At 44.9% G+C, this 20,081-nt stretch overlaps 1 protein-coding gene across 1 annotated transcript in view; it reads left to right on the forward strand.

Annotated features, from left to right (window-relative positions):
- The window catches only part of LOC144819229 (snake venom metalloproteinase BjussuMP-2-like), a 183,682-nt gene that overhangs the window by 124,838 nt on the left and 38,763 nt on the right, over positions 1-20,081 (forward strand). The window contains exons 4-5 of the mRNA XM_078677197.1: positions 11,206-11,284; positions 17,434-17,510. Of these exons, the coding sequence (XP_078533323.1) occupies positions 11,206-11,284; positions 17,434-17,510 (156 nt within the window). The remainder of the gene's footprint in view (positions 1-11,205; positions 11,285-17,433; positions 17,511-20,081) is intronic.

Consider the following 20,081-nt stretch of genomic DNA (forward strand, 5'->3'; position numbering starts at 1 on the left):
GGTCTCGCCCCCAGCACAAAGCCGAGTCCCACCCTAAGTTTCTTGAGGATTTAAAAAGAATAACCCCTCAACTTTCAGCGAAGATTGCATCACCTCCTCAGCTGGAATTTTTCTTCTACAGCTGGGGGTTCATTGAGAAGTGCATCAAAGATTGAAGGGCTGAGTTGGAGATGTCTCGAGAATGGCATCCCCTGGAGGTGAAATGGCGTAATTGCACTGAAATGCATTTATTAATGGTTATTTCTTTTAGTGGATTTAAGTGGCTAGACACTCCTGCTAGGGTGTCTGACGGTATTTACAACTTAATCCTGTGATCATCTGTGATGCCTTTAGGGGCTGTAATTGCAATGCATTTTTAATGATATCCAAATGTGCTGAGTCCTGTCATTCTAAAGTGTGCGTAAACATGCAGTCTTGCTGCTGCGCTTAGGTGAAGACCCCAGACTGTTAGCCCTTAAGATGTAGAGGTGTATACTTTAGGGTCAGTAGGAGTTGCTCGGTCAGGGTCATGTGTCACCAAGGCAGGTGTATCCCGGTTTAATGCTTGTTGAGGTAATGGGAGGGCGACGCCACTGGGATGGTGCCAGTGCGCAGGGCCCTCGCTCCAGGATAGGTTCAACTAATTGCATTGGGGGCAAGATGATGTGCATACATGGGAGTGGTGGTACTAGACCCCGCCCCTCCTGCGGGAGGGGCGGAGATGTTATGCAATGTCACAAAGTAATTCCTACAGCTTATGTAAATTTGTAAATTGGTGTATAGTATTGAGTGGTGTGTGTGTTTAATAAATGTACTCGTACTTTTATAAAGCAAAGTGCAGACTGGACAATCAATTATTGAGTTTTATTTTTGCGCACCTGCAAATGGCAATTACTAGCCCACACCACCTCCCTTGCGTAAGCCTCAGACTGCTCTGCAACGCTACCCTCTGAGAGTCAGGCGCTGCCCTAGGGTGTTTGGTTCCCAGTGAAGGACAAATGTGTCATGTTATTTGTGCAGGCCTCACAGATTCTGCCTCGTTTCCCAACAGTCATCATTTACTATTATTTTAAAGCTAATACAATTCAATATATAACGATAAATGTGTTGTAGAATGCACTATTGTTTCCTAAATTGTCTTGGGGGAGAACCTCCCAAATTCCCCTTTGTAGTGGTTCGACTCACTCACAGCACTTGGTGTGCACCCTGTGGGGACTGGTCTGAAAACATTTGCCAGGGCTGCTTTGAGTTTTCAGACTGGCCCTGGCAGGAGCAGGAGCCTCGTAGTATGAAATAAAACCAACCATTTAAAAGTTAGTCATGGAGATGCAGCACCAACCTTCCCAATAAAGTTTTTTGTTTTTTGCAGATTCTTGCAATATAAAATACTAAAATCCTTAGTAATTCGACTATTTGTTTTTTGTTCACACCAGTGTTTATTTTTTTCGGATTACTGTTTAAAATTTAAATTATACAGATTGCTAGGGGGTCCCCGGCTTCCAGTGCATGACTCAATGGGGGTCCTCAGGAGCCAAAACTTTGGGAACCACTTTTCTAAGGAGTTCTCGCAATTGAAAATGTATAGACACACACACATTACCAAGTGCAAAAATGCAATGCCTAAGCACCAGTGCTTAATTTGAGCCTGTGGTTCCGATGCTCAGCATGGGCACGTAATCATCAATACCTGTGCTTTTCATGAGCATGACACATTCATTGATGGTAGGCACTGGGAGATTAAGTGATCTGAGCCGACGCTGATACTCAAAACTGTATCTCACTTTCGAAGTCAGCACCACATCCTCTCCCCCGCTTTCATGGTTAGTAGTGGGTTGTGTTTTAGGCGGTGCTAACAGGAGAAATGGGCTGGTGCAAGCTGCATCCTGACGAGAACCCCAGCACATATTCTTTTTTTACAAATTAACCACTTCTAAGCGCATTTGCACTTTCAAACTTTTAAAAATATTTGCCCTTTGTGATGCCCTTTTCCCTACACCGTTATCACATTAGATATATGTTTATACCTCTGTTTAATCTTGAACTGCATCGCGGGTGGTAAAGGGCCTGACAAAGGGTTGCGGAAAACCCAAAAATTTGCCAGTTTGTGTGTCTGCCTGCTTCCACCGGTAAACCGGCCACACTTCACCCCAGGAATGCCCACAGCTCGTCCATGTGAGCAGATGTTCTCACATGAACACTTTTGCTACATTGGTGAAATTCTAGGTGTGAGTAATGCACTTAAGACAGATCACAAATTGTTCTTATTTGAGAAGAACTATTTTACTTCTGGGATTCATTTATTCTTCAAGGGCCAGATGTATGACCATAGTAAATTGCGACTCGCAACTTGCGCTCAATTGCAAGTCGCAAACTGCGACTCACAATTTATTATGTACCACAGTGTCAGAGACACTGATTGCGATTCCCAATGGGGTCGCAAAATGTGAGGCTCATTAATATTAATGAGGCACTCTCATTTTGCAACCCCACTGGGAATGGCTGGCCCTCCCAGGGATGGTGCCTGCTGGGCTCAGCAGACCACCATGTCTGTGACTGCTTTTAAGTAAAGCAGTTTATTTTTTTTTAATGCAGCCTGTTTTCCTTAAAGAAAACTGGGATGCATGTAAACAAATAAAAATGAAATGTTTTTGATGCATTTTTTAAGGGCAGGCAGTGGTTTCTGGGACCACTGCCTGCACTTAAGTATTTTCGCATGCATTTGCAAAGGGGAAGGGTCCCCTAGGGACCCCTTCTCATTTGCGATTGCATTACCACCTACTTAAATTGCGGTCGCAAAACATATATGGCTCATGAGTCGCAAATAGGAAGGCACCGCCTCTTCCTAATAGCGAGTCGCAAAACCTATTTTGCGAGTCGCTAATTGAATAGCGACTCACAAAATAGGTTTTGTACAGGTTTTTAGCATGCGCAAACGTGTCTAATATCTATTTGCGCATGCTAAAAACCGTCGTACATCTGGCCCCAAGGGTTTAATATATATTGACACAATATAGGAAACAATATTCTTTCTAATTACAAACCATGGGATCCTAGAAAGAGATCTAAGGGCTTAGGGACAAAGGCATTTTGTAGTGCGTAAAGTAGTATTCTGTTTTAGTACTCAAACATGTCTTTGTGAGTTTGCCCCAAAACTGCCAAATAAGGATATTCATGGAATATTCATATATACTTAGTACAAATAGAAAAGACTGTACCTTCTTTGTACTTTTACTACTAAGAAGATTAACGTGTAAGAGGGAGTGAAAGAGTCCTTCTGTATTACTACTTCCCCCACTCCTAAAATATTTCGTGAATTTACCCCATAGAGTGCAAACCTAATGCTTAAAGGTGGAATTAATTATCTGCAAGAAAGGAGCAAGACTCTAGAATAAAAAAAAGGTAATGAACAGAAGTTAAAGAATGAGCATCTCTAAACTTCTATGTCAAACTCCCAACCTGCTCCACCCTCCCGCGCCACCACATTCAAACTTAGAATTAGGGCTGCTTCACAATATATTTTTTTGTGTGCATATAAGCATTAATTAGCTGCCCACAAAAAGTGCTTTTATATTACTGTAATCAGTATTAGTCTAATTTGAACATACAAGTTGCACTAAAAAAAATAGCCAATTCGTCAGTATTCTGGATTTTCCATTATTGAAAGTTTAGAGTTGAAGCGAGAAGGGGGTTTCACTTTGGGTGGGGTGATATTACAATATCCAGTGAAAATGTCAAACTTGTGGGAATTAAAATACATTTTACAAGCGGTTCCCTTTCCCCGTCAACTTGAGGTAAAGCTAAAACTTACAGCAGCAAAGAACTTCCAGGGTGGACAAGGGAAGGGAAAATACCTATATTTTATGGATAGATTAAGGAAGAGATTTCTTCAAAGGGAAAATAATTCTCTGTGGATAGGGAAAAATTAAATCTGTAAATGCACATTTCTTTGATTTGACTAGTGCAGGGTGTCCAACATAGGCCCAAAAGGTCCTGATTCCTGTCAGATTTTTATGATGGCCTATTGCTATGTAAACATTGATGCCGGTTGTAGTTCGGAATAGTGAGTAAGGAATATTGCATTAGTAGAATGTTGTAGCCAAGATTGAAAAGGTAAGTGCATATAGAGAAGTATAGATTTAGTATTCCTAACTTCACAGGCGTGCACCTTGAATATATTTATATTGTTAAGGTAAATAAAAGTGATGGTAAGCATAGTTAACGTATTCTTACTTCGATACTTGCCTATTTGTTCCTCTGTATTTTGATGTAGCTCTCTCGATATGTAGTATCTCCACACTTTTCATTGTGTACAGATCTATTTTAATGTTACATTCTGAAACTCTGGCATGTGCCCGGCCCTCCTGAAACTAGGCTGGGCACCGTCAATTTTTGGAAGTGGGAGCAAGCCAGTAAATGTACAACTGTCAAGAGATGCCCCTACTGTTTGTTGTGAATCCCCAAAAAATTGAAAATATGCCCTAAATCAGTGTTTTTCAACCTTTTTAATGCCCCCTCCCCCCCCCCCATGGAAATAAAAAAAACATTGAGGCTTCCCCTCAAATTTTCCACAATTATTCTATTAAACTGGCAATGTTTAAATATATCTAGACTTATTTAAGTGTTGCAGTTAAGTTCTGCACCGTTTTAAAAATGTAATTAAGGACATGCCCCCAGATTCATCAATGTCCCGATTTGCGAGTCCTTAATAGCGATTATTAAGGAATCGCTATTAAAGACTTGCAAAACGGGATTCATGTAGAAATCGCAATATTAAATGCGATTTCTACTGCTTCCTTATTTGCGATTCGCTAATTGCTCATCGCAAATAAGGAATGACTCCCCATTCATTCCTATGGGCCTTTGGGCCTTAGTAAAAATGCACTTTAGTGCTTTTTTCTAATTTGTATGTTACACACACAAATGTCCTTTGGACATGTGTGTGCGCAACACCAGTGTAAATTACTATTTCAGGGGTGCTACAGGGTGTCCTTTGGACACCCTGGCACCCTTGAAATCGCTTCCTTATTTGCGATTCGCTAATTGCTCATCGCAAATAAGGAATGACTCCCCATTCATTCCTATGGGCCTTTGGCCTTTGGCCTTTAGCCCATAGGAATGAATGGGGAGTCATTCCTTATTTGCGATGAGCAATTAGCGAATCGCAAATAAGGAAGCGATTTCAAGGGTGCCAGGGTGTCCAAAGGACACCCTGTAGCACCCCTGAAATAGTAATTTACACTGGTGTTGCGCACACACATGTCCAAAGGACATTTGTGTGTGTAACATACAAATTAGAAAAAAGCACTAAAGTGCATTTTTACTAAGTTTTCGCTATTTACCACGAAGTCAGACTTCGCGGTAAATAGCGGCCCCAGATTGCGAATTCGCAATTCTAAAATGGTTCATGAATTGCATTTAAGGAATCTCAAATTGAGATTCCTTAAATGCAATTCCTCGCAATTTAGCGATTTCAAAATTTGCAATTTTTTGCATTTGGGATGATGAATCTCAAATGCAAAAAAAGCGCTCGCAAAGGGCCAGATTCTCAGAATCTGGCCCTTTGCGAGCCGATTTTGGGTTCATGAATCTGGCTGATGATTACCAAACACACTATTCTGGTCAGACAGGCCTTACTATTATGTAAAAGTATCCACAGTGTGATTGTTAGAAATGGGGGTGAAGGGTTTGAAGAATATTTGGAGTCCTTCACTTTGACCCCTTCTCCCAGCTGGGATATAAAAGACAAAAGATGTTCGTGATGGCCATTATAGAGGGCTTACTGCAGCTCAGGGTTCCCCTTGCTCAAAACGAAGCACTGTTATCTGCATAATGCTTCTGTTGGCCAGAGCCTGGTACCCACCCCCATCCCTTTGAGGCCCCCCTGGAGGTGCATCCCCCCAGTTTGAATACCTGTGCCCTAAATGCAGGTGCAGGCGGGCAGATGTAGGTTTCTAGTTGCTTCATTTTCAGAATCTGGCCCAGGAGGCGCTGGCCCCGGGGTTCATCACGCCTGCTCCTCTCCGGCACTGAAAGGGTTCACTGCACAGGCACCGCCAGGATGTTTGTGTGGGGGCTGCGGTGCCTGAGCAGGGAGGATAAAAGGGGTGATAGTGAAAGCAAAGTCTCACCTTGGTGCCCTTTGACCCCAGTGCTTTCATTCTTCGGATTCCCTGCACACAGAGCTTGCTGTAAACATGTCATCTCTGCAGCTCTCAGAGCCACGAACAGACTGCAGAGGGGTAATGCCTCAGCAAGGCGGTTGCCCCCAGGGGGTATGAGGGGCACCACCCAGGAGTCTGGGGGGAGGGAGAAGAGGGGGTATGAGGGCACCCACCCAGCAGTCTGGGGGGAGAGAAGAGGGGGAGTCTGTTACACTACTTTGAGACACCATGCCACTGAGGACTCGCAACAAATCCATGACAATGAGACAGTAGTGTAACTCAAAGTGATGGGGCCCCCTGCAGAATGCGTTGAGAGGCCCCTGAGACTCCCCTGTATCACAAGTGTTCGAATGCCTGGGGCGAATGGGACCCTCACTGAAGGGGGGCCCGGTACTCCTCGTCAATGAGCAGACAACCTTACTCTGCTGTGAAGGCATCATAGCCCCCCCCCCTTCAAGGGGACCAGGGACCTCACTACACTGCAGAGACTAGTGGGGCCCCTCAGCAGCTTTCATGTGGGGAGATAGATATATATATATAATACATACATACATACATACTCTCTCCCTCCCATCTGAGAGGTGCTGTGAGATTGTGATAGGTGTCACTTTCACGAAGGTCTTGAGCACCTATAAAGCTGGATCTGTGAGTACCTTTTAGATGTCCGCGGTACCTGCTTTGGGTCCCCTGGTGGGACTGTGCGCCCCTACAGAGGGAGAGCAGGTACTGGAAAGGCAGACCCTGGTGAAAGGATTCACAGCCCTATATAATAGTGTTTGCACCCACTGTACACTCTGAAGGTAGGGCCACTGAAGGCAGGCTGAGGCTTGAGTGTGTAGAGTGCGGTAGTGGTTCCAAGCGGTTCTCCATCTGCAGAGAGGTACTCCACGTGGAGAAACTATAAAACTGTGAATTTGTACCTTGAAAGGAACTGCACAGCAGCAGATTTGCATCAGTGGAAATTCTTCCAATTTAGAGTTACGCGTGAGCACATACACACCTTTCATAAACGTTCATTAATTTTTGCTTGTAAATGTAGTTAATTTACATCACCGACCGGTTTCTAAGCGCTTGCTTTGGGAACCCGTCCTGGTTTTCCCCTGTGAGATAACCCATTACTGGGCATCCCCAAGGTCGTGGAGATTAAGCAAGCTATTGCCCAGAGTTGCACTCCATGATTGGAATAGGCACCGAGGCGAGAATGATCAGGTCCGGGGAAATTTGAGCCCAAGACCCGTCGAGGCGGGAATTGAACCCTGGTCCGGGCCAGTCCTCTGCATCAGGGTCTGCCGTTGAGCCACACTTCTCCACTTGTGTAGGCAGTGGACAAGACCCATTTCATGATAAGCCTTGGCATTAGCCTGCAGCTCAAAAACATGCAGGTGTGAACTGAAACAACGGGATTAGCATTCAGCTTTATGCAGAGTCGCAACTAGAGCCACATTTATGTGGGGGCTAAGAAAAAAATTAGGGGGGGGGCTGAATCTTGAAGCAATAGGCAGAGCGGAGGATATTAGTGGAAATATTTGATGGCGATGACGGTAGAACTTTGAAAACAAATTGTGTCGTTTGGAAAATATGAGTGTCCTTTTTGGTACACATTTTCTCTATATGAATAGGTTTACTGAACATAAGGGCAATACTCCATAAATCATGCTTCGCCTCTGTCAAATCCCCAAAGCGGCCTCGGGCACACGAAGCTGCCCCCAGCAGCCGGTTCCAGGAACGAGGAAGGAATGCGTTTCCAGGAGTCGAGGTGCATCACTGGATCCGGTTGCGTGCACCCTGCAGGGGTCTCCATCAGGAGCACCTGTGAGCCTATGAGGGTCTGTCATGAGAGCACATGATGGGGCGTGCAAGCTGCAGACAACAGCCCTGGACACCCCAGGGAAGAGGCACATACAAGGCGGTTATTAACTGTATGTACATTGATCTGACGCCGAATACACATTCCAAGGCTTTCAGAAGGACCCACGCGCATTCTTTTTTCATGAGAACACCATCTAGCGCTATAAAATTATAAAACATCGTCACTAATAAAAAATGTACATTTATTTAATTTTATTTTAAACTATGAAAATCTTCAATTTTTATATATTAATCAATACTTTTGAAAGGAAACTAATGAAATATCCCCTTACTTCTATGAAGTGCCAAGCAAACTGACCATCTCCAGGAGTGGTGCAGATTAATCTGCCTAAAGAACCCTTTTGGGTGAATGGAGATATATTTCAGTACACACCCCACCCTCCCCCATTTCTTAAAATCCGTAAGTGATGCAAGCAATTGTGAAAATGTGACTATCGTTTTTCAAAGTATAAATTTAACTTTCTTTTATTTAGATTCTCAAACATTAAATTATGCCTGAGAATCTCCTTGGATGCACCAGGATTACAAAATACAAAATGACACATAGTGTGCAATCTCTGGAAGTACAGAGCAGATGTAAACAAATGGTACTTCTTATCTACAAGTGTTGCCATTCAGGGCAGGGTTGTCTAACAGGTTACACCATTTTTCCAAAACAGTAGGGAAGGTCAGTCGAATATCATCTTCAAATATTTAGTTAAAAATGCCTTTTGTATTTGCTGGTATTACTTTTGATATTGTTGATATTGTTGATATTGTTGATATTGTTCAAGGTTTCTGGAATACAATTAAGCTTCAAGGTGCAAAAAAATGATACAAAAAAGTAAATTCAACACTCCACAAAATAAGCATTATAGGCGGACAAAATCCTAAAAATGCTGACTCCTTATTAGCATCTTAATGTCACACAGAATATTAAAACCTTAACCAACCACACAATACAAAGTTGATCAATACTAACAGATGAATGCCTTCCAAATATTTAGTTTTTCAATGTAAAATAAAAATTTGTGGTCTGAATCTGGGAGTAGTCACCAGAATTTCAGCCCTGCTACTCTCAGTAACTTACCTCCTGATTTATGTTATCCTCCTTTAGGCAGAACCAATTTAGTCGTTTGAGAAATGTAAGAGCTTTGAGTACTGAAGGAAGTTAAACTGGTTGCAAAGATAAGGCGGAGAGGAACCAGGAATGGCTTTCCACACCTCGCATAGTACTCTGATTTTAAATTGTTCCTTGGTTTTTAGCCCAACTGAATCGAACACCTAGAATATATGATCGAAATTTTCTCGATCCAAATGTAATCGTGAGGTCCAAATTTGTACCTCTTGCATAACCTCAATTTATGTCTAGGGATTATTCCCATGCACCACTGAGCAGAAAACAAGCCTCGGGAGTATTACTACTTGAAGCTGTTTGGTCAATGCTCCAGACCACGGCCGAAAAGATATGGGCACCGGAGACCACATAAGCTTCGAATAGCAAGGTCGAAAGCACGGATCCCCGGTGGATTCTCCACAGCAATCTTCGTGGAGAAGATGACAAGTGCCCATGTGTTCCCGCTGGGTGGACCTCTCGAGACAATAGCAAATCCAGTCCAAGGCCTTTCTATCAATTCCCAGTTGCTGGCCCAAACAAACCATGGTCAGTGGTATCAAAAGCCACAGACAGATCGTCTAATAAAATCAAAGCAGCAGAACCCCGCTGATCCCAGTGGTGACGACCTTGATCCCAAGTGGCCAGAGCTGCGTTTTCAAAACCCATACAAGGCCATAAACATGATAGGAAATCTGCGAATAGGAAGTTCATCTCAAAATATTCTTGCAGTTTTTGTATCATTTTCAATAAAACTTATATTTGTTTTTTTTAAGTATTCACACGTACTACTGTCACTCATAGATTCTGCCTTGCGTCTCCATATAGCAACCATATTATGTCTTGAATACCCACAGTATGTCAAGAGGTACCACTATTATGCCAGGGTCGGCAGTATACCAAGCGTGGGCATTTTCATGCCATTGATGTCCACTATGGGTCAGGAATCAGGACTTATTCTGGGCCTCAAATCTGCACAACAAAGCAGTTTATCAGAAGGAATTTCCTACTAGGAAGGCTTATAGTATGCCAAGCCAAGACTTAGCATCATTATGCCATGGCCAGCATTAGCTTTGGTGGTTGTCATGCCTCTCCTGCCCAGCATTTAATAACATTATGCCAGGGCTAACATGATCAGGGTTGGACATCATGCCACTGATGCCCACATTTTGCCAAGAGCCAATACAATTATGCCACGAGGAACACCACCGGGGCCAATCTTTACGCTAAGGATTACAACAGCTTGCTAAGAATTACCCCCATTATGTACAGGCCCCTATTTACCCAGAGGTAGGTGCTTGCTGCAACCCTCATACACAAGCACTTCCATGCATGCTCATGCAGATATGCACTCACACCCTGCACTTTCTCTCTCTCTCTCTCTGATTGTCTGTGCCATCTCTGTGCCTTGAGATATCACTCTTTCTTTCTGCTACACTTTGTGTGCTGCCTCCTCTTTCTGTCTCCATTGTGTATCTTACTGCCTGTGTGTATTCCTTACTTTTGATGGGTCTTTTTCTCTTTCTATTCCTCTTCAGTGTGCCTCTACTGCTGTCTGCCTACTCTACATAGATGCATCTCTTAATATTTACCTTTGGTGTCTGTATCTTCACCAACCCAGTGCTCAAAACATATCAAGGCCTTCATCCATCCTCTCTGCCACAAGACTGTTATCACCAGGGCATAGACGGTGTGAGGCGCAGAGGCATAGGGATGTGACCAGCAGAACTAGGGAATTTCAATGTTTTGGGTTTTGATTTTCAACAAGAGTGTCTCTATATATTTAAGTAGGAGTTGAGGTTAAGTTACTACCTTGACCTTTCAGTTGCAGCTGTGTCCACCTAACAAATCTTTACTCAACTTTGAATAAAGGCTTTTTCTCTAGTGAATATGCATATATAATGACCAAGGGAGCAATGCAGATCAGGTGATGTCTCCCCCTGTGAAGTCCCTTTAGGGGTGGAGAATGAAGTGGCTGTGATGTCACCTCCAATGCATCTTTTGAACTGAGCCTGTGTCCCCTCAAAGCATGCAGAGGGGTCTCATGCCATGAAAGGCCCCTCGTTACTCATGGGCGCTGGTCTGCTTTCTCCCTGTTTGTAGGGAGCTGCTCACCAGAGACTTCACTGAATCGCATTATCTGGAGGATGGGACACTCATCACCCAGCCACGTCATCATAAGGTAGGTGTGTCACATATAAGAAAATTGAATTTGCACTGCTGGATTCTGCACCACACACACACTCCCATTGTGTTGCTATGTAAATGTTGTATCTCTACTGTTATTGAAGTGTAAACCAGGCCATCAACATCTAAATCTTGACAAATAAACAACAAGTGCTAGAAATACAATATAGCAACTATTATGCAGCCAGAAAAATATGTTTGTTGCTATAGGTCGCAGGTGTGGCTCAATGGTTAGAGCGGCAGACCCTGATGCAGAGGTCTAGCCCGGGACCAGGGTTCAATTCCCCGCCTCGGCGGGTCTTGGGCTCAAAATTCCACGGACCTGATAATTCTCGCCTCGGTGCCTATTCCAATCATGGAGTCCCACTCTGCAACTCTGGGCAATAGCTTGCTTAATCTCCACAACGGCCTCCACAACGCTAAGGATGCCTGGCCTCCACCTTGGGGGTGCCCAGGAGTCGACACCTCACAGGGAAAGCCAGGATGGGTTCCACAGCGGTATTCGTACAAGCGCCTTGAGACCCTTGCGGGTGAGTAGTGCACTATACAAGTATTAATTTTATTTTTAGGTTTAAAGGAATGGCAGGTGCACCAGTCTGAGACCGGAACGATGTTTTTGTTGGCGAATGCAAGGCCTTACAACCGGATGAAAAATTGGTGTTCCTGGGTTCATGTGCCACTAGGAAGGTCAGTGCTTGGGCTAAAATAGATAGTAGGACCCACGTAAACAAGTTTGTGAATCTGCAATCCTTGTTTGAAACCACCATCTATCCCTGTGCAATAGAATGACTGCTATGCACAAGGTTAAGAAAGTGACGACATTAGAAATATCCTTTTATTCCTTTTGGATTTTCTTGGAAAAAGATTTTTAATGAACACCGTTTTCCTTCCTCGACAAGAGATGTGAAAATGTGGATTATGTTTACACTTCCCCATTTTAGCTTCACCACTTACACCCGAGCCACAAGTTCAGAAGAGTATGTGGAAGGCACAACTAACCCCCGTATTTCATGGAAGTGTGAGAGAACTGGAGCTTTACTATGTCCGAATCATGTAAAGGTAAACCATGAATAACCTAACCTAACAACTGTGGAATATCCACAGAGTGCACTGGATTCCTGTACTTTGAGGGAGACCGCCAGGCCCTCTTCTACCAAGCCCTGTAAGATCTGAGCTTAAGTCTCTTGAATGTGTCTCATCAGGGAATGGGATCATAATATGGAATTAGCCACCCCTGCCCCAGGATAGATCTGAACCCTTCTGTTCTCAATGTAACCTTGTCTCTAGAAGAGAAAACCCAGTACCTTCTGAATCTAGACATTGTTCTGTGTGAATGGAGGTTTTGCAGTTCTTAAGGTGCTAACCATCTTGTTGGCTGAACACAACCAAAAAGTGACAAGATTTGACGCCTGGGTTACATGTTCTTTGTGGTCGTCGGTGGTGCCCAGAAAAAAATTGAGGTATAGGATATGAAAATCTACACAAATGTAACAAGAACCTCTCTTTGAGCAGAGATGGTGTCATTGCCATTGTGTTGACATTGCTCAAGCTGCTGCAGTGCCCACCGGCGGTGACTGTACAAAGATTTTCAAATATAAAACCCTGTCCAGATCTATTTATGGACAAGCATTGGCAGTGCTAATTGTTCTGGCTTATAACTTAAAGTGCCTCTTCAGTCACTGGTGAGTTCAGATATTCATGAACATCTCAGAATGCAGTCTGGCACTTATCCTTACATTTGATAATTAACAGATCAGCCTTAGCCTCATCACTGCGGCGGCTATTCCGCCGCAGCGCTAAGGGGACGGGGGGGTGCGCGGCGCGCCCATGCTGGTGACGGAACCGCTCCGTCACCAGCCGCGGTTGAGCTGTGCTCATGACGGAGCTTTTACGTCATGGCCCCGCCCGCTTAATAAAACGCGCCGCGCATGCGCGTCGGGCGGGCCATGATGGACCCTCTCCGTCATCAGCACAGCGCCACCGCCGCTGATGACGGAGCGGTTCCGTCATCAGCACGGAAAGGGTTAATCTTAGGATTGTTATGATAGTCAACTCAAGACACGGCAGGTCTAAGGCGACTCCACCCTACCCTTCCTTATGTTGTCCTCATTTTGTTGTGCCCTATGTGCCCAGTTGGGTTCGAACTGCACTATACCTGAATCGTTTACATGCTACTATGTGCCGTGACTCGCCAGCACTACTCTATCCTCCCTGGGATGTTGACTCATGGTTGGAAATACTCGCCATAACTTGCATCTTGGTTTTTCCTGTTAATATTGGGTATTGTGCATCGTGCTATTGACACTCGCTTTTCTTTCTTCTCCCACTTGCTACATGAGCACTGCTCAGACTTTGTTTTATTAACAATGTGCAAAATGTTAATATAAACGATTTAAACAATGATGGTCAACTCAAGCCTACTGTATGGAGCATAAGGTTGCCCGCAAAGCACAAAGTGCAATACAAGCACTATTTTTGAAGGGCTGCACACTTTTGGGTCGATTATGATGGCGGATGGACCTGCGTCCGTCCGCCACCCCCGAGGTGGAGGGACCGTCCACAGAGGCAGCGGCGTGCCCTCCGTTGGAATTAGGATGTGATCGCCATCCTGGCGGTCAAATCCCGCATATTTAACATTGCGGCGGGTGCTGCTTTAAGCAGCACCCTCCGCAAAGTTAAAAATGCATGCTGTGCATTTGCATGCACAAAGCGGCAGGCACCGCGCGGTGCCTGCTGCATTGTTCATGCAACTGCAGGGGGTACCTACCCCCCATTTGCACACCCCACCAAGCCTTCACCCTGGGGGCCCACAACGGGCCCCCAAAGCAAAGACCGTATGCCTTTCCACGGCAGCAATACCAGCCAGTTCCCCCACAGCCGATCTCCGAGTTCTATTTGGCACATAAGGAGTGATGATACCCTGCACATAGGTAGGGCCTCGGCCAAAAAGCGCGATATAACAAAAGCAGAGAGCCTTAAAGTCAATTCTCTGTTTTACTGTCAGCCGTGTCCAGGTTGCCATGTTCTGCATACGTTGAAGTCTAGTCAGACACAATTGGAAGATACCCCGATACAAAATAATGCAGTTCTCCAACCTGGATGTAATGCTCTTTTTCTGTAGATCTCATAACATAAAGTGAAAGTTTCACAGTCAAGCCAGACCTAAAAGGACAAAGCCGACAGCAAGGGGCCTTCTTGGCAGAAGTGTTATGCATATGGGTTATCCAGTGTCTCAAGTATTTAACTAATAAACCCATCAGCCCCTTCGCCTAATCTCCTCAGAATTAGTGTTTAGGAAATCACTAAAAACTTGGATTTTTAGTCTACCAGACACACTGTGTAATAGGCTAATATGAACTGATCGGTATCCCCAGTGGAGCTGTTGGTCCAGTGCATATCCAGCTGCCTGGCTGTCTCTGAGCGCTAAGATGCTCTTTGGAGTGGTAGCTGCGCTATATGTTATGTTAATTTTGCTTATATAGCGCATGGCTACCCCAGCACGGGGCGTCCCAGCGCTTATGGACATAACAAGAAATGCAAGAACACGGCCAGTGAGAGAAAGCTAGATAGAGGAGAACAGCCAGGTTTTAATCTGTTTTCTGAAGAGCATGTGATTCGTGGTAGCCCGAGCTTTTAGGGGTATCGAATTGCATAGCATCGGGCTAGGTATCTGAAAGAGCGGCCCCCAGCTCTACTTCTTCGGATTTTGATTGTGCCAGCAAGAGATAGATCCGCTGAGCGGAGAGTGCATGTGGGGGCTTAAAGAGTACAAAGTCCCTGCAGAATTCGTGGACCGCAGCCATACAGGATTCTGTGAGTAATGCATAAAGTTTTAAATTGGATGCGCTGTTTTATAGGCAACCAGTGCAAGCGTCTAAGAATCGGGGAGATATGGCAGGTTTAGGCAAGGCAAACAGAGTACGGGCAGCCGCATTCTGAGCTCTCTGTAGTCTGTTAATCACTGTCAGGTTAGAGCCCAGCATGAGAGCATTGCAGTAGTCTCGATGGGATAAGACTACCGCCTGGACTATGACCTGACGAGTGGGAGGCTCAAAGAAGCCAAGAATGGGTTTAAGAGCACGCAAGCGGCCATAGCATGTGCCCACCACTTTTTTGGCATGTGACTCTAAAGAGAGCGAGCTGTCCAACATCACACCCAGATTTTTTACTACCTCCTTAGGAATAGGTGGAGGTCCTAATATGGAGGGCCACCAATGATGGCTCCAACTCTGAGTTTCCTTGCCTATGACAAGTACCTCTGTTTTGGAGGAGTTTAACTGGAGACAGTTCTGGGATAGCCAGTTAGAGATGGCCAAGATGGCCAAGATGTCCTCCTGGAATTTGAATTGGTCTAGCTCAATGCCCTTGGAGATAGTGAAAACAAGCTGAGTATCGTCAGCATACGATACCAGCCTAATTCCGCGATCTCGAGCCAACACAGCCAGGGGGCGGACATACACATTAAACAATGTGGGGCTGAGCGCAGAGCCCTGCGGAACCCCACACTCCACAGGATGCCTACTGGATGAGAACGGCGGGGCATGCACCTGAAAGGAACGGTCTGATAGAAAAGACACGAACCAATCCAAGGCACTCCCTCTGACTCCGATCTCCCACAGTCGCTCTAACAAGATCCTGTGGGAGATCGTGTCAAAGGCCGCACTCAGGTCCAGCAGAATCACAAACGACGTCTCGCCCTTGTCCTGCATCTCCCTTAGATGTTCCGTGACCGACAAAAGAGACGATTCCGTACTGTGTTTGGCACGGAAACCATTCTGAGACTCATCCAGAATTCCATTGGACTCCAGATGAGTAGTCAGAATGGAGTTCACATGAGCTTCCATAATCTTAGCAAGATACGGAAGTAGGGAAATCGGCCGGTAACTCTCCGGCCTAGTGGGGTCTAGCGTTGGCTTCTTCGGAGGGGAACTACCTTGGCATGTTTCCAGGATTTGGGGACGACTGCTGACTGAAGAGAGTTATTAATCAGCATTAGCCCCTCCCACAAGATGGTCTCCTGGAGGGCTCTAAATAGATCAGGTTTAACTGGATCATCCGGGGAGCCCGACTTAATCCTGGAGGCCAGAGATTTCATCTCTATCAGTTCAATAGGTGGTAAAGTTTGAAGCGGGCACAGAGAAGAACTAGGACCTAAAGTAGGGCCAGGAGCCGTAGTATGGCCGACAGAGTGTAGAGAGTTGTAAATCCCTTTTATTTTGTCCAGGAAGAAACAGGACAGCTCTTCACACTGTGCATCAGATGCTATCAAATTACCTGGACCTTCCGGGGCCTTGGTCAGATCCTTCACTAACGCAAAGATAGTTTTAAAATAAATTTACATTACATTATATTACATCAGACTTGTGGCCGCTTGCAGTTCTATTTCCTGAGGGCCACCTTCTGCCAGTTCTGGTCTTTGAGCTACCATCACTTTGGTTTCTGGGACTTGTAGTTTTGCTTTTCGTTTAGAACTAGAGGCAAGCAAATATCAGTAGGCAGAGCCCAACCAGCATACAGTGTACATCAGCAGCAAGTGGAGAGGAAAGGTGTCCTGTTGTGAGAGATCAGCTGGCATGGCTGGATAGTGTCAGCAGTGTCTGCTGAGCTTTGAGAGACGACCACAGCTGCCTGGCTGTTGTTCCCTACACTCACCTGCGGCAGAGGCTGGAGGTTGTTTACATTCCAGAGTTGTGGGTCCATGAGGCACAAGTGTTAGAGTGCTCCAGACCTGTCCATACTTCTGCTAGTTCAGCTGGGTAAATTAGATGATTTTTTTCAGCTGAACACTGAGGGGCAGATTAACAAAGGGACTCCACACTCGTAGCGGAGGGCCCGCAGACGTATAGGAGTCCCCGCACGCGTGGCGGAAGACCTGCACATGTGGCAGGGCCTCCGCATTGCAGTTTTTCATTGCAGAGGACCCCCCACGACGGCGGGGCCTCTGTAGTTGGTGCAGAGGCCCTTTGTGAATCAGACCCACAATGTCAGGGTTCCTTTAAGGTTCTATATCTTGAGTCTTTGAGAAATAGAGCCGCACCCCTTTAGAAAGTGTGATTAACGATACAAATGTAACTAAAGGTGAAAATATCTGCATGTCCTGTTTATGTTTTTTGCTTGTCTTACTCGTTTCTTCTCTCTTTTCAGGATCATTGCTGCTACACTGGCTCTGTGGAAGGGCTCGCGGATTCCTATGTTTCTGCCTGCACTTGCCATGGCCTCAGGTAAGAATGTTGAATCTGTGTAAAAACACATCCACACTCCTCGCGCACTGTCTCTCTTTCTCTAAATCTACCACACATGGATAAAAATCCAGTGACTGAATTGCTTTTTTGGTGGTTACTCAAAATCCTCCAATTTTTAAAGGAAATTTCGACATAGATAAAAAATATGATAACATTTCAGAATCCTTTAGACTGCATAAGAAGGGAAATTAATCTCTATAGATTAGAAGTTCCTCCTGAAATTGGAGGATTTTCATTAACCATCAAACGCAACCTCAGGCTTTTCCTCTTTGTGTTAATATTTCACTTCACCTGCTTCGGTCACACGTCATAGAGTTATTTTCTAGGTGTACAGTCATCAGGCCTCATGCTAGGATTATTGTTGATTCGGCAAAATGGCATTTGGCTGCTTGCCCTCCTGGAAACTGGGCCACATTTGCTACTTTTAGGGCCAATATGGTCATCCCATGAAGTGGTGCAGGAGGTGGCTGTCTAGAGTTGCCTTGTTGGGCCTTAAGTCGCCATCTTCTGGTTAATCGAGGTTTGTGGTAGGTGATACAGAGCTTTATTCTCTTATGCATATTAAAACAATTAAGTAGTATCCTTTTAAACTGTGCTGTGCTTTTGGGCAAGGTACATTTATACAGATTATGCTACTGAACATGTATATGCTTTTGAAAACGGCCTAGCAGTTTCAGTGGTATAAAAAAGGGTGCACACACATCTGTTGCACCCCCACGGCACTATATGTAATATGGCACCAGTTAACTATAAAATTCCAATTAACACCTTCGCTGCGGTGGCTATTCCGCCGCAGCGCTAAGGGGGTTGGGGGGGCCGCGCGGCGCTCACACGCTGGTGATGGAACCGCTCCGTCACCAGCCTCAGGTGAGCTGTGCTGATGACGGAGCGGTTCCGTCATGGCCCCGCCCGCTCAATAGAACGCGCCGTGCAGGCGCGAAATCAGCGCCGCACAGGTGCGTCGGGCGGGCCATGACGGAACCGCTCCGTCATCAGCACAGCGCGCCCGCGGCTGATTACGGAGCGGTTTCGTCATCAGCGTCGAAGGAGTTAAGCTAACAACAAACACAAATGTGAGCGTGCCCTTGCCATTTGAAATTTCTGTTCTCATAGTAAAAGTTCATATTTTTAAGGGACTTTACTACTTAGTAACTATAGAACGTTTCAATCTAACCTCTATTTAACAGAAAACTAGGGTTTGCACACTGCTTACTTTCAATTTGACATCCCTCATTTATTTCTGAGTTCAAAAACCCATGGAACCTATGTGTTGTGATTTTGGGAAAAACTAACATTATACATCTTAATAATCACCGTTAGTTCTCTTCATCTCAGAGCCGTCACGGAAAGTTTTTTAAATGCAAGCTGGCCCAAATGGCTTCTTTTAAAAACTAAGTAGAAGGGTGTAAATCCTCTCAGTTCCTACTTTGTTGTACTGGGTGGATATTTGAACTTCCACTGACGTCCCGGACACTTTTTTAAATCTTTGTGGTTTGTGTTCATGGACGTCAATTCATCAAAATGTAGGGTAGTGGACATGTCATCAAGCACCTTTCAACCATGATGACATGAAAGGGCTGATCGTTTGTCACACACTTATCCTGTCCACATTGGTCTGGTGGGTGTCTTGATAAAAGACCAGAAAAAAGGGTTGGGTTGAATGCTTGAGTTAATTTAGCCAAGGGTTTTCACTTGGGGCCACATTCCAGTTCATTATTTTTGCCCACCATGCCACCACAGACATGAACCAGCCAGATCAGCTTTGGTACTAATCAGCAGGGCAGCCGGAGCTGCCAGGCCAGGTCTTCTTTGCACAAGAACTCAAGCCAACCGCAGACCAATTCTCGCCTTGTCAAGTCTCGCAAGCAGGGAGCAGCGTGAGCCATGGTGCACAAGGAGCACAGAACCCACTTCTGGGCAAACCTGTCACACTTAGGGCATCGCACTGAGCAACACAAAAAGTATTGGGTGGTTTACTTGAAGCACTGTTCGCCACAAAAAATTACTCTGGACTGCAATCCATTTCGATTTTTTTTTTTTTTTTTTGCCGAGTATGCAATTTCATTTTTCAGAAAGGGACCAGATATATGCAAATCAGCTTTGGTCCTGATCCAATAGGAACAGTCCAACCTAAACTGCCATGTCAGTTCATTAGAGGCTGCAAAACATATGGGAATAGTTTCAAAATCAGGATAACAAAAGATCAACAATTTATATTCATCTCATTAAAAATGATTTCGCGATTTGAGAGATGACGGCAACTAGTGAAGAAATGAAGATTTAATTCTGAAGCCAACACGAGTGGGATACCCAGATGCACACAGGCTAAAGGAGAATCCTTATTGACACACATTCTAATGCTAAAATTCCAACAGAATAAAAGGAAATTCTGAACTTTACACATACTATAATTCCATTGAAGAAGAGCTCAACTGAACATCAGACCAATTAGGGATGGAAGATGCTTCAGCAAGAACCCCCCCCGCCCCCTCATAGCAGAAACTGCACATTCTCGTTGTGATACAGTTTATATTAAAATGTATTAAGTTC

This window comes from Lissotriton helveticus, chromosome 2_1 (assembly GCF_964261635.1).
Source record: "Lissotriton helveticus chromosome 2_1, aLisHel1.1, whole genome shotgun sequence".
Lineage (NCBI taxonomy): Eukaryota > Metazoa > Chordata > Amphibia > Caudata > Salamandridae > Lissotriton > Lissotriton helveticus.